Source organism: Bos indicus, chromosome 3 (genome assembly GCF_029378745.1).
Source record: "Bos indicus isolate NIAB-ARS_2022 breed Sahiwal x Tharparkar chromosome 3, NIAB-ARS_B.indTharparkar_mat_pri_1.0, whole genome shotgun sequence".
NCBI classification, from domain to species: domain Eukaryota; kingdom Metazoa; phylum Chordata; class Mammalia; order Artiodactyla; family Bovidae; genus Bos; species Bos indicus.
The window spans coordinates 22,042,037-22,056,473 of record NC_091762.1 but is presented as its reverse complement, the minus strand read 5'-3'; the positions used below and the strand labels follow the sequence as shown (position 1 = coordinate 22,056,473).

At 42.2% G+C, this 14,437-nt stretch overlaps 2 protein-coding genes and 1 non-coding gene across 6 annotated transcripts in view; 2 read left to right on the top strand and 1 right to left on the bottom strand.

The window, feature by feature from the left end:
• The window catches only part of GPR89A (G protein-coupled receptor 89A), a 59,203-nt gene extending 47,220 nt beyond the window's left edge, over positions 1–11,983 (top strand). Inside the window, exon 15 of the mRNA XM_070785790.1 lies at positions 311–11,983. Coding sequence (XP_070641891.1) covers positions 311–322 — 12 coding nt within the window. The 3' untranslated portion in view covers positions 323–11,983. The remainder of the gene's footprint in view (positions 1–310) is intronic.
• The window catches only part of PDZK1 (PDZ domain containing 1), a 63,344-nt gene that overhangs the window by 544 nt on the left and 48,363 nt on the right, over positions 1–14,437 (bottom strand). For 3 of the 4 annotated variants that reach the window (XM_019956675.2, XM_070785787.1, XM_019956676.2), the window contains exons 5-8: positions 10,826–11,021; positions 8,462–8,658; positions 2,378–2,602; positions 1,386–1,682 (exon numbers count right to left, since the gene is read on the bottom strand). In XM_019956675.2, coding sequence (XP_019812234.2) covers positions 1,386–1,682; positions 2,378–2,602; positions 8,462–8,658; positions 10,826–11,021 — 915 coding nt within the window. The remainder of the gene's footprint in view (positions 1–1,385; positions 1,683–2,377; positions 2,603–8,461; positions 8,659–10,825; positions 11,022–14,437) is intronic. The other variant, XM_070785788.1, reaches the window with a different exon arrangement.
• Positions 7,887–7,958, top strand: TRNAY-AUA (transfer RNA tyrosine (anticodon AUA)). Its single transcript has one exon. It is a non-coding gene; the product is annotated as a tRNA-Tyr (tRNA).

Below are 14,437 nucleotides of genomic sequence, written 5' to 3'. Positions count from 1 at the left end.
ATGGTCTGCTTTAGATTTGCACTTCTCGAGTCAGGAAGAAGAGTCACTTATGAGAAGCTTGGTGACCAAATTCTGCACTTGGCTTCATTTCCAGCTTGCTGTTCGACCCTGACACATTCCTTTTAATATCTATATATATATATACATATTTCTTTTCTATAAACTAGCATAGTACTACAATTGACTTTCTATAGACTTATTATAGAATATTTTTAAAGACATCTAGAATACTTTCTTTGTGAAACAATATAGGATACAAGGTCAATGGCAACATGTATGCTATGGTCTGCATGTTTGTATCTCCCTAAAGTGCAGAGGATGAAATCCTGTTTCCCAAGGTGATGAGGAGGTGATTAGGTCAGGAGGGCAGAGCTCTCATGACTCAGATCAGGCCTTTACAAGAGGCCTCCCAGAACTCCTTAGCTCCTTTTGCCATATGAAGGCAAGCCAGAAGTCAGCAGTCTGCAACCCGGAAGAACACCTTCACCAGACCCTGAATCTGCCAGTGCCGTGATCTTGGGCTTCTGAGCCTCTACAACTGTGAGAAATAAATGTTTGTTGTTTATAAGCCACCAAGTCTATGGTATTTTGTTTAGCAGCCCACACAGACTAAGATAGCTTGTATTCATTAAAAATGAGTATTTGCTTTTTAGATTACCAATCTGCAGAAATAATGTAATGAAAAACATGTAAAACTTTTATTTAGAGTCTTGGCTTTGTCATACATTTCCTTTATGAACTTGGATAGTTTACCTTTGGACCTCAAGTTCATCTATGAAGAGAAACTGAGACTTGTCAAGGAATTTATCTAAATGAAATACAAACAGAATAATGTTTATTCTTCCCCAGTAATGAAACTTGAATACCTGCCAGTTATTTTAAAAAGAATATTGTCTCTAACCACCACCATTCATTCTCATGCTCACCATGAACCAGGCACTGTTCAAAGACTTCAACAGTCTTAATATATCCTGATAACAATCCTACAAATTATCTTTGTTTTATAGGTGGAGAAACTGAGGCACAGAGAATAAATCCATTATCTTCTATTACTTGTTACCCAAGGCTGGTAAATTACCCAGCCTATTACCCAAGAGTAATAAATGGCAATTCCAGAATTTGTATGTAAATAGTCTGATTTGGGTTCTTCTGGTGTTTTCATTATAATTTTGATAAGTTACTGTCAACTCCATGCTATGAAAAATAAGTTTATTCTTAAACTACCTCCTCTCACCCATGGTAACTGAATTTGCTCGTTCTCTTTACACTGTAATGTTCTAGTGTTTTAGGAAACCTGTGGTAAACGTAGATACATGGTGCACTTGTTAAGGACTTTACCATACTCTGGTTGGTTAGATCACTAAAAGCAATGTATCACCACTCACTCGTTCTCTTTCTTCTGCCGTGTGTGAGTTTTGCTCTGATCCTTCCAGCCTTCCTTCATCAGGATCAGGGTCATCATCCAGCGGATCAGCCATGGAGGAAACGATAGGGATTTTCTTAGCCTGGAAATAATCATAGGCCTTCTTTCCACAGACTAAGAGTGTGACAGTCTTGCCACTGCTCTGGATTCTGTCCACCACCTTCTCATAGGACTCATCCAGCATGTTCACTCCATTCACCTCAATGATGACGTCCTCATCCTCCAGCCCAGCCAGATCAGCAGGGCCGCCCTTCTGCACCTGTGAGCAGAATGCTGAGTTACCACTTCAAACAGAGACCACAGACTGTTAGACTAGCAATTCTTCAGAGGAGAGATGAGGGCTTTGAGAATTTATTCTGAGTCATGTTGAGAATACAGACATTTCTCCTTGAGGTACAGAAGTTTAAAATGGTGCTCTAATGCTTTCTGCTTATTAAAGCTACAATTTCATAAGCGCTACTCAAAAGAATAGTGTTCACAATGGTTGAATATCCTGTTGTGTATCTCTCATACGGTGCTTTCCAGGGTGAAGGCATTAGATTCCATAGGTCCCCCTTCTTCATTCCCAACTTGAGAGCTACAGAGATAGTTTTCTGTCTGTCTGTCCCTGCAGGGTAATGGCATTATCCCAGACACACAGAAGTAAACAGGTATTACTCCCAGATAAGAGTTGTTAGTAATGACTGTTAACCACAGTCATGTCAACTCACTGTGTTTATTTAATTTGAAATGTCTAAAGAGACACACAGATGTTTCAGAAACAAATGATGTGAACTTTGATGTACTCATAGCTATCGTAAAGGGTATGAGACCAGTATTTACTTGAACCCAAGTGAAACCCTCAGTGTAGGCCTTTGGTGTAATCTTTTTACTGAGCCATTAGTGAGTGGGAGGCACTGAGACTGTCCTCACTGTGGCCGTGTTTGCTGGGCTGCTGGACCCAGCTCACCATACCTCTTTGACGAATGAGCCTGGCTGACCCCGAACCGCGTTTAAGTGAAAGCCATAGCCATCTTCACCTCTAGCCAGCCTGCAGAGTTTAGGCTTATGATCTCCTACTTCCTCTGTAGTTTCTGGGCTTGAGACCTCCAGAGGAGCAGGAGTAGGAGCTGGAACCTCCTTGACAGAACCATTAGGCAGCTCTTGGCTTTGATAGTAGAAGAATGGAGAAAAGCCAGCCTTTTGAAAATAAAGTGGAAAAAACATTAATGATAAGTATGAGAATTCACACTTTATTAAATGTACTGGTTTAATTTATAAGGTATCCTCTATGTTCCACTCCTCTTCCAGATACATCTGGTTGTGGGCTGTAAAATATCTCTACTACCCCAAACAAAAAAGGTATAAAGGAAGATTGAGCTTAGTTACAGAATAATGAGCATAAACATGTAAGCAAATGTACATACACATAAAATAAGAGCAGCACAGAATGTTGTACAAGGATCCAAATCTAACAGAACTGCTAGTTTGTTCTAATTCCATGATAGTGAGCAAGTCACTGAACAAATTGTCAGCAGTCTCCCTGTTGGGAGATTATAAGACATTGAGTGACTTGCCCAATACCTCACGCAGAGGAGGTTCACCTGGGCCTTTCCCTCAGTAAGATGGTCTTCAGAACTCTTCACAGCTCCTTAGACACATTAGAGAAAGTGAAACATGAGATGATATTTTTGTCACTATTTGAATTACAGTGATCAATTGGGCAATGGCACCCCACTCCAGTACTCTTGCCTGGAGAATCCCATGGATGGAGAAGCCTGGTAGGCTGCAGTCCATGGGGTCACTAGAGTCGGACAGGACTGAGCGACTTCACTTTCACTTTTCACTTTCATGCATTGGAGAAGGAAATGGCAACCCACTCCAGTGTTCTTGCTTGGAGAATACCAGGGACGGGGAGGCCTGGTGGGCTGCTGTCTCAGGGGTCGCACAGAGTCGGACACGACTGAAGCGACTTGGCAACAGCAGCAGCAGCAATCAGTTGGGGGAGTGGGTAGAGGAAGTTGGCGTTCACACAGTCACATATGGTAACAAAAGTCAATTCCAATCATTTACTACTTGCAGCTCCCACTCCCCACTCCAGTCCTGTGTCTGTTGTACTCTATTTTACTGTTTGCTGATATAACCATTAGCTGATACTCTGCTATGCTAGACTCCTCACTGTCTTTTTTTTTTTTTTTTTTTTTAAGCTTTTTATTTTGCATTGGAGTATAGCTGGTTCATGGGAAATAGATGGGGAAACAGTGGAAACAGTGTCAGACTTTATTTTTCTGGGCTCCAAAATCACTACAGATGGTGACTGCAGCCATGAAATTAAAAGATGCTTACTCCTTGGAAGGAAAGTTATGACCAACCTAGATAGCGTATTCAAAAGCAGAGACTACTTTGCCAACAAAGGTCCGTCTAGTCAAGGCTATGGTTTTTCCTGTGGTCATGTATGGATGTGAGAGTTGGACTGTGAAGAAGGCTGAGCACTGAAGAATTGATGCTTTTGAACTGTGGTGTTGGAGAAGACTCTTGAGAGTCCCTTGGACTGCAAGGAGATCCAACCAGTCCATTCTGAAGGAGATCAGCCCTGGGATTTCTTTGGAAGGAATGATGCTAAAGCTGAAACTCCAGTACTTTGGCCACCTCATGCGAAGAGTTGACTCATTGGAAAAGACTCTGATGCTGGGAGGGATTGGGGGCAAGAGGAGAAGGGAACGACAGAGGATGAAATGGCTGGATGGCATCACTGACTCGATGGACGTGAGTCTGAGTGAACTCCGGGAGTTTGTGATGGACAGGGAGGCCTGGCGTGCTGCGATTCATGGGGTTGCAAGGAGTCGGACACGACTGAGCGACTGATCTGATCTGATCTGATAGCCGGTTAACAATGTTGTGAGAGTTTCAGGTGGACAGCAGAGGGACTTAGCCATACATATATGTGTATCCATTCTCTCCCAAACTCCCTCCCATCCAGACTCCTCACTGTCTTTAAATACTTCTAATCCATTTCAACTCCCAGACTGTCCACGTGAAGAAGGCAGTGATGGTCTTAAACATAAAAAGGCAGAGAAACAGGAAACATAGGACTAGTTTTTGTTACAGAATGAAGAGTTTAGCTGACTGTGGGTTTTAGTTAAGAGAATTAAAGCTTTGTTTTGTTTAGTTATATATTTTATATAGTTGTATATTTGGATATGGTAAGATCTTGGATCAGCAATTTAATTACTGCCCACAGGTGTACAGGACATTTGTTAGGCAATGAGTAGAAAATCAAGCAATTGAAGCTGAGCCTGGCCAACCCTGAACCGCGTTTAAGTGAAAGCCATAGCCATCTTCACCTTTAGCCAGCCTGCAGAGTTTAGGCTTATGATCTCCTGCTTCCTGTTCAACAACCTGGCTAAAACTGGATTTGGGGTTCTAGTATCATCTGTTTTACCCCAAGACCACATCTTTCTTTCTAAACAAGCGTAGCACCAGCACAGGACTTCCCTGATGATATAGTGGATAAGAATCCTTCTGCCAGTGCAGGGGACATGGGTTTGATCCCTGGTCCAGGAAGATCCTGTCTGCCTCAGGGCAACCAAACCTGTTCATCACAACTACTCAAGTCCGTGCTGTCTAGAGTCCACAAGCTGCAGCTACCGAAGCCCGTGCACTACCGCCTGTGCTCCACAAGACAGGCCACCACAGTGAGAAGCCTGCACACCACAACCCAGCACAACCTAAAATAAATTTTTTTAAAAAGAGTAGCACTAGCACAGAACCTCCTACTTACCCAATTCAGTGAACCGCAGATCTTTCAATGCTGTACTTGCAAATCTTCCCACATTTCTTTCTCTTTAAAATGTGGAAAATTGTCAGAGTGACTCATCACATGCGAAAATACTTCTGCTATCACTGCAGATCAACTGTATCTGACAGTAGCAGCTAATCTTGAGGCAGAGGACAGTAATGAGTCTTTACTCATTCTTCATTCAAATATTTGGGTGCCTGGTATGTGCCAAGAACTGGTCTAGGTGTTTGTTTTATTCGCTGATATATATATCAAAGATCCAACCATCATGTACCTACCCCTCTATGGAACTTACTTTGCAAGAGAAGAGGGAGGAAGAGGATGGAGACAGGCATCTTTTTAGATCCAATTTCTCTCATATTAATCAAAACATTAAAATTATAGTTAAGTCATTCTGTCATAAGATTAGGAGGCATCAGAAGGACTCGGGACTTCCCAGGTGGCGCTAGTGATAGAGAACCTGCCTGCCAGTACAGGAGACACAGAAGAGGCAGGCTTGATCTCTCGGTTGGGAAGATGCCCCGGAGGAGGAAATGGCAACTCACTCATTTTCTTGACTGGAAAATACCATTTCCAGTCAAGAAAGATCCTGGCAGAAGATCCTGGCAGGCTACAGTCCATGGGGTTGCAAAGAGTCGGATGCAACTCAGCAAGCACACAAGCAAGCATGCATGAAGAGGACTTGATGCCTGAATTCCCTTTATAGCAGCTACTGCAGTGACCTTCTGACTTCTGTTTGATTTTTACCTCCAACTGGGAGCTTCCCACTCTGCAGAGCTTTTTCCTGGTAGCTTTGGTTGTCTTTAAGCCAAAAGCTAGCTCCTTATGCCTTCTCTACTTGGTGAAACTGTGCCCCGTAGGACACCTCAAAAATAAGTCTACTTCCCACATGTAATAGCCTTTCAAATTCGTGTGTGTGTGTGTGTGTGTATTATTTGTTTTAAATCCATTTATCTGTCAGTGGACACTTGGGATGATTCCATCATTTGGCTCTTGTGACTTGATTTGTGGCCTAGCACGTGGTCTATTATGGGGACTATCCCATGTGCACTTGAGAAGAATGTGTATTCCATTGTGGGGTAGAGTGTTCTGTGTGTGACTATTAGATCTAGCTGGTTTGCATTGTTCACGTCCTCTAGTTCCTTACTTCTGTCTGGTTCTATCCAGTATTGAGAATGGGCTATTGAAGTCTTCAACTACCATTGTAGAATTGTATTTCTCTTTTCAATTTCATCAATTTTTGCTTCATGTATCTTCCCAGCTCTAACAATGTATAACTGACAGTTGCAGTTGTATATGTTTGAGGTATACACATCATGATTTGCTAGACATATACATTGTGAAATGATTACCACGATCAAGTTAATTAACACAGATCCATTACCTTGCATAGTTACCATTTAGCCTTTTAAATTCTTGACAATGTGTTCCTTTCTTCCCCAAAACCTATGGTTATTCAAACCAAATATTCACATAATGTCTTACAAAACCTCTTCCCTGGTTACCTTTCTTGACACTGGCCTAAAGTGAGGTTGCCAGGACTGGACTCATTGTTGATCAACTCATTTAACACTTAATAACCACCCTTTGCCATAGATACACCCACCTTACAATGAAGGAAACAGGCACAGGGAGGGTAATTTACCCAAAATCACATTACTGGTAATTTCAGGTATAGTCTGATCAACTCAGAACAGTAATACTATCATCTTCAAAAGCCAAGTGTCAATTAATGTAACCTTAAATTGAGTTTTTTTGGTAGGGGCAGCTACTTAGAGTGTCGTCAAGTTTTCTGCATTTTTTTCTTTAGTCATCAGTTCAGGCCTCATCATTTGAAATTTATACAATTTACTTTTAAGTTAGTTTAGTACTTGAAATATATTCCTGATTAAACTTTAAACTTACTAGTTTTTATTCTTCTATCTTGACTAGATATTTAAATATTAGTCTCTAGTAATTATCCATCAACACATTAAGTCATCTGTATGACTTAAGTATATTAAATATGTTTTCCATGTCTCCAACCACATTTAATAATATGGTAGCTTAGGAACAAACAGCATGCTATTAAACATCTGTTCGTGTTGACATTTGGTCCAGTATCAAGTACTATTAGGTGTGGTTGTTCAACTAGCTAAAAACCCATTAATTTTTCTATCATCCAGTTCACTCTTTAGTCTTCTTTACACAAATGTCTTGAAATATCTATTCAGAATGTGCTGGGAGGGAGTATGGCATAATAAATTAAAACTTGCTTTCACATACTGACTTCAGTCTTTGCTAAAATGGGTGAGTTTAGCCAATCACTTAGTCTCTCTAAGCTTCAGGTTTTTTTAATCTGAAGGAGGCTAATTCTACCATCCATAATATTCCTCCCTCTATATCATTTATATGCCTTTGGATGCTTCTATTGTATATCACATAGAACAAGTTCATCTTTGTTCATTTTTGTGACCAACACCCCACAAGGCAGATGCTACTTTAGAAGGCCCCTGAATGTCTGCTAAGCTAGAGTGAACCTCAGTTCTTGTGATAAATGTGTTATAAAAAACTTTAAAATATGCAGACAATAGCTATTGTGACTAAGAGATAAAAGGAAATAAGATTAGTTTGACACAGCTTGGTCTTGGTGAATCTATGTTTCTACTCCCTTGCTAAGGGTTTGTAAACTAGTCCCTATGGACTTCCCTGGTGGCTCAGATGGTAAAGCATCTGCTTATAATGCAGGAGACCCATGTTCGATCCCTGGGTGGGGAAGATCCCCTGGAGAAGGAAATGGCACCCCACTCCAGTATTCTTGCCTGGAAAATCCCATGGATGGAGGAGACTGGTGGGCTACAGTCCATGGAGTCGCAAAGAGTTGGACACGACTGAGCAACTTCACTTTCACATTCTTTAGGCTTTTACATGGGATTGATAGAACACATTGGTCTATAGATTAAAATCCAGTCATTCCCTATTTGGGGAAGTTAGGACTATATCTGTTTATTTCCAGGCTATTGTTCATAGATTTTTCACAGGTCACCAAGAGAAATTCTGGAGTTATATTTGCAAATTCTTTCAAAAATCTTACTTCCAAGGACTTAAACCTCATGAACCCATCACATTCTCTTATCTACCAATTTGAGCTTCAGTGCAGCCTTAATGATGATGTTATGCCTCTTCCAGTATGAAGATCAAAGTGGTAACTTAACCAAAGTTTGAGGGCATGAGTGAATGGACCCAACCTTGTCATGAATATGTGACCTTGTATTACTTACCAGTTTATAGATGTTGTCTGTCTCTTTGTCTACCACCAGCAGAGAGGTCTGATCTCCACCCTTTCTAATCATTTCCACCACACTGTCATGATCAAGGGACTCCACAGACTTGCCATTGACAGCAACCACCAGGTCATTGTTCTTCAAGCCAGCCTTTTCTGCTGGACTTTTGGGATCTATGTCCTTGATGATTTGACCTACCCACCCCCCCCCAAAAAAAAAAAATTAAATAGAATTATCCGAAAGATCCCTAGAAAACAAACTGGGGGATTTCTGCTGGGGCCTAAAGCCCTTATAAAATAGGTATAAAAGGCATGCTGAGTACAACTCCTGTCCTTCCCCCTAGGATATCTATACACATCCTATCCACCTCGCTCTTTGGTCAGAACTCATTCCAGGAATAAACCCAGTCATTAATAATGAAAGGGTCTTAAAAGAATGTTATTACTAAAAGTGTTTGGGATTCAGTCTTGACAAAACAGCATGCTAAGCAGTAAGGGTCAGCAAAGTCCCAGGAAGTCAGTGTGCATACTTGAATGCTTATGTAGAAGCGAAGCCATAAAAAAGGGGAGGAGAGGATGGGAAGAATGGTGAACAAAACCAAAGAATTCAGACCCCAGGAAACCCAAGCTAGCCTTTTAGTAGCAGTTGGGCAAATTCAGTTGTGAATGGATTTGTGAGTGCATGCCACACAGATGGGTGTTGAGTCTTCAGGAATTAAACCATCTTCACCAGAAACCTTCAGATCTCTCGCCCTTTTTTTTTTTTTTTGCCCCTCATACAGTTTTAACAAGCTCTAGTTTCACTTTTCCAGCAGTTGCTTGGCATCTCTTGGTCACCTGTTAGTGGGAGCACCATCCTCCTGTCACTGATACGTAGCATGAATCTTCCTCAGCACCCACTCCCTGTGTCTAATCAGCCAAGTCCTTCAGTGCTACCTTAATATTTTTATACATCTCTTCTGGAGCCCTAGTTCCTCTACCTGAAATTCAGTTTGTATTCATTCCTGCCTTGAATTCTTCCTAAACTGCTACCTTACCAGTTGCTCTCCCCTCCTTGTTTGCCTTCTCCAGTACAGACCTGCCTTCAGATTCATCTTGATGCAACATCTGAGCGAGTCCCCAGCGCGACAGTGTGAGTGTGAGCTTTGGAACTAAACAGACCTAATTTTGATTCTAGCTATTTGACCATATAAAAATTGTATCTTCTTCAAGTCCCCAATTTCAGCAATTCTTGCAAAATTATTAGGAGTAATTGAGATGTGTAAAGCCCCCAAGACAATGTAGGCTTAAATTTGTCTTCTCTCTTACACTGTTCAAAAAATAACTCCCCACCAACTCTGAAAATAAGTCTAAACTCCTCAACATGCACTAACAGTCCATCATATGTCTCTCCAACTGACCCTTCTAACTTGATTTTCTGTGCTACACTTTAAATGGCAGTCAAACTGAGCCTGTGTCTTCCTGCTTTATTCACACAATCCTATCTTCATGGATTGGACTTACTTGTCCCTACCCCATCAACTTGCCCAAATTCTATTCATACTACAAAGGCAGAGCTCAAGTGCTACCTTTACTTTGAGGCCTCCCAATACCTTTTTAGTGAGAAAAACTTGCTCCAACATTGAATTTCCACAGTATCTTACCTGCCCTGTTTTAAGATGTTTCTCACCATCTACCTTCAGTTATGGACATATGTGTCTTATCTCCTCTAGTAAATAGGGGTCTTCTTGACTGAAGAATTCTTACCACATTCGTTTGATATTCTCAAAGATCCTGAGGATGTTTTTATGCCATATAAGCCAAATTAATGTTTCATAAATTAATGTAAATATATATGATGGAAAGAAAATGGCAACTTCTGGGTGAATAACAGTTTTCATGGCCTGAACGTACATTTTTTTTTTCCTAATGTATTCAGCTTGTGTAGGAGGACCTTAATTCTTATTGAATTACAGGGGATCAGAAAGACTCCTGGTTCTATTCATGTCCCAGATCCCCACCCACACCCCTGCCTCAGATCTAGTGGTGTGTTGGCGCTGTCGCACGCCAGCTCATTAGAATACTTCTCAACTTTGCGTTCTGTGACAGCATGTTGTAGCTTGAAATCAGACATGGTGGGAGTATTTACACCACAACGAAACAACACATGCAACAAATTAGGGCCTTTTTTTTTTTTTCCCCCAGAGAGCCAATTTACTGGCATGCTACTGCTCAGATCCAAAATGCCACCTTATAATTCTGCTATGAAAACCTACGGATACCCTGTTGGGGGGCTGGGGGGCCTAATGGAACTCTGGAGTCAGACTGGGATGAAGAATTGGGTGGTTACACTGCCAAGTTTTCTGCTCTTCAAGTGCCTTACCTTTCTGTTCTGGGCTTTCCCTCAAGTAGAAACCATAGCCATTGCTTCCCTTCTTCATCTCTACAACACGGGGCTGGCAGGGTAGCAGTTTCAAACTGGCTGTTTCTCTCTTGACTTTTATCTTCTGCTCGCTATGGTGCTTGTCAGTTTCCTTGTCCACAAGCAGGAATGTGACACGGCTTCCAGACTTCTTCACCTGCAACAACACTCACAGGTGAGGACCAACATCAGTCTCCAAGAAAGATGCTGGGAAATAGGAAAGTTTCTGTGTTGAAGCACACAGTCTATAGATTAAACAGGATATACGAGATGTAAGTCCTGAGCTTAAGCTGTAATACTGTTTTGTACCACCTCACTGGTATTTATTTATTTTCCCTTATATAGTTGTTTTTCCCTTTGTTAAGTATGACGTTACCCATACAGATGCTAACTGAACCCAAGTGAAAGCCGGAATTCAGAAAGCCCAGAAAGGTACTTAGGTGAAGACTAGGAAAGGAATTTGGAAAAGAAAGTAAAGGTCTACTTTGAAATATCATTCTACCAAGAAAAGATACAGTTGGTCAATTTTCAAGGTTCCATATGACCCCAGAGGAAAACCTCTGAGTGTTTTCCATGCATCATGGAAGCATGCTGGGGCGTAAGATTTGGGGTACAACACATCAAATACTCCCCACGTGTAACTCGATATTCATCACCCACACTGGTCATCTTCCAGCTTGTATTAAAACACTTTAGTAACACTGGTTCAGAATGAAATTTATTGCAAGCTGCGGGGAGCTGCCCGTTAGAACAGGGTCCTTTGTCTGAAGGACACAGCTCTGGGAGCTGCCTCAGTCCTTGAGGGTGTTTGCTTGCAAACATAGCTCTCTGTCCCGCCACCCCAGAGATTAGGCGCTTATTTACTGCAGGCACCTGGAGTTCTGTGCAAACTTCTCACACACAGGGAAATGTTATCTGGTGTAAGAAATAATAACAGGGTGCCATTCCCATGCTCTCAAGATTTCTTGTGACTTTTTGTAAGATGTATAGGTCAACCAAGAAAAAATGTCAACTGTCTTGTCTTTCTCACGCTTTTCTGTATAAATATAAGATGTTGAATAAAGTTGGTGTCAGACTGCGTCCCTTCGTGGAGACGTGTCTGAACCTCTCGACCCCGTCTTTGTTGTAGTCTCTTGGTTTAGTTTCTTTCTTAGCCCCGCCATGCACGTTCTCGGGACCTGATCGACTTTGCCGGCTGGCACCGGCAGGTGGTGCCCGAAACAGGGACTCAGGAATCGGAGCGCAACGACGGCCACTGCCCGCCAAGATTGAGGTAAGTAAAGAGGAATTCCTAATTAATTAAAGTAAAGGGCAGGGAGGGTGATTGTCAAGAGTAATAAATCATGGGACAAGGCAATAGCCGCCAGTTATTTGTACATATGTTGAAAACTATGTTAAAAGGTAGGGGAATTCATGTAAATAAGTTACAGCTAGAGAAGTTTTTACTTTTTATAGAAGAGGTTTGTCCCTGGTTTCCAGAGGAAAGAACAGTTAGTCTGGAAACTTGGGAAAAGGTAGGAAAACAATTGCAGACATATTATTCCTTACATGGTCCCAGTCGTGTTCCTGTGGATGCTTTTTCTTTGTGGACTCTCATAAGAGACTGTCTGGATCCTGAACATGAGGGACATAAAATTCAGACGGCTCTCAGGGATTCCACAGAACCCGAAGTTGCAGAGCCTTCCACCCCTCTGCCTGAGCTGCTTTATGCTGTGCCTGAGGGAACAGCTTGTAAGGCTGGAGGGAATGATGATGTGTTAAGCTCTGATGAACAGGAAGAGTTAAATGAACAAGCGGCTCAGTACCATAGAGAGGATATGCCTTGGGAGATGATGGTTAACATGCAATCCCCCTTGGGAAAAGGGGAATTAAAGCATTCAGGGCTTTCTGAAGAACAGCTGGATAATTTAATTCAAAAGATTGTTATAGCAGTAAAAAAGGATGCACAGGGAGACTCCCACTCCAGCCAGCCTGCGCCTCCAGCATATCCTCCCTCGGTTCTTGCTGGACTCGATCCACCTCCACCTTTCGTGGAACCGCAAGAGCTTATATCTATCCCTGCTTCTTTGCCCGGTGAAAACATAAAAATTAAAAGTGAGATATTATTATCTCCTCTTCAACAAGCGATTAAGCGAGCTAATGAAGAAGGAGAACATATTCCCGGGTTTTCAGGAATCTATCCAGTATTTGAAAATGCTCAACAACAGAGGTATTATGAGCCGCTGCCCTTTAAGCAACTGAAAGAGTTAAAAATGGCTTGTGCACAATACGGTCCAACTGCGCCGTTTACTCAGGCTATTATAGAGGCTTTAGGAAATCAAAATCTGCCACCTAATGATTGGAAACAGGTTGCTCGGGCTTGTTTATCTGGAGGAGATTATTTACTATGGAAATCTGAGTTTGCTGAGCAGTGTGGGATCACAGCTGATATCAATCGGCGACAGGGACTGAACACCACTTATGAAATGATGGTGGGAGAGGGAGAATATCGAGACACTAATAGTCAATTATTTGCCTGGAGCCTACCCTCAGATTAGTGCTGCGGCTCTACGAGCATGGAAAAAACTTCCAAATTCTGATAAAAAGATTGAAGATTTATCTAAAATTCGCCAGGGGCCAGATGAACCATATCAGGATTTTGTTGCCCGCCTGCTTGAGGCAATTGGTAAAATGATAGGGGATGAGCAGGCGGGGATGGTGTTGACTAAACAGCTTGCTTATGAGAATGCCAGTTCGGCTTGTCAAGCTGCCCTGAGACCTTACAGGAAAAAGGGAGGCTTATCTGACTATATACGGATTTGTGCTGATATCGGCCCTTCAAGACATAACTTTGGCCGCGGCATTACAAGGAAAGACAGTCAAAGAAATACTGTAACAACAACAAAAGCGGGATAAAACTAGTGGTCGGCTTCGAGTCCCTGGCTCTGGCTGCTTTTCTTGTGGCCAGATGGGTCATCAGGCCGCCCACTGCCCGCAGAAGCAGGCCCAGAGACCTGCTCAAACCCCTAACCTTTGTCCTAGGTGTAAAAAAGGCAAACACTGGGCAAAGGATTGCCGTTCTAAAACTGACTTACAGGGAAAGCCACTTCCTCCGGTCTCGGGAAACTGGGTGAGGGGCCAGCCCCAGGCCCCGAAACAATGTTATGGGGCGATGCAAAATCTGACCAAATTGGAGACGCTTCAAGGCCAAAACGCAGAACTGTTACTGAGTTGTTCAGAGCAACTGCAGGGAGTGCAGGATTGGACCTCAGTTCCTCCACCTACACAGTATTAACTCCAGAAATGGGCATGCAGGCTTTGCCAACTGGAATTTTTGGCTCTCTTCCGAAGAACACTATGGGCCTCCTATTGGGGAGAAGCAGTACTATGATGAAAGGTTTATTAGTAGCCCCTGGAGTCATAGACTCTGATTATATGGGTGAAATAAAAATTATGGCCCATTCACCACAGGGCATAACAGTAATACAATCTGGTCAACGTGTTGCTCAATTAATTCTACTTCCTACAATTCCAGTTGGAAAAGCCATTAAGCAAGAACGAGGATCCCAAGGTTTCGGGTCTTCAGACGCTTAT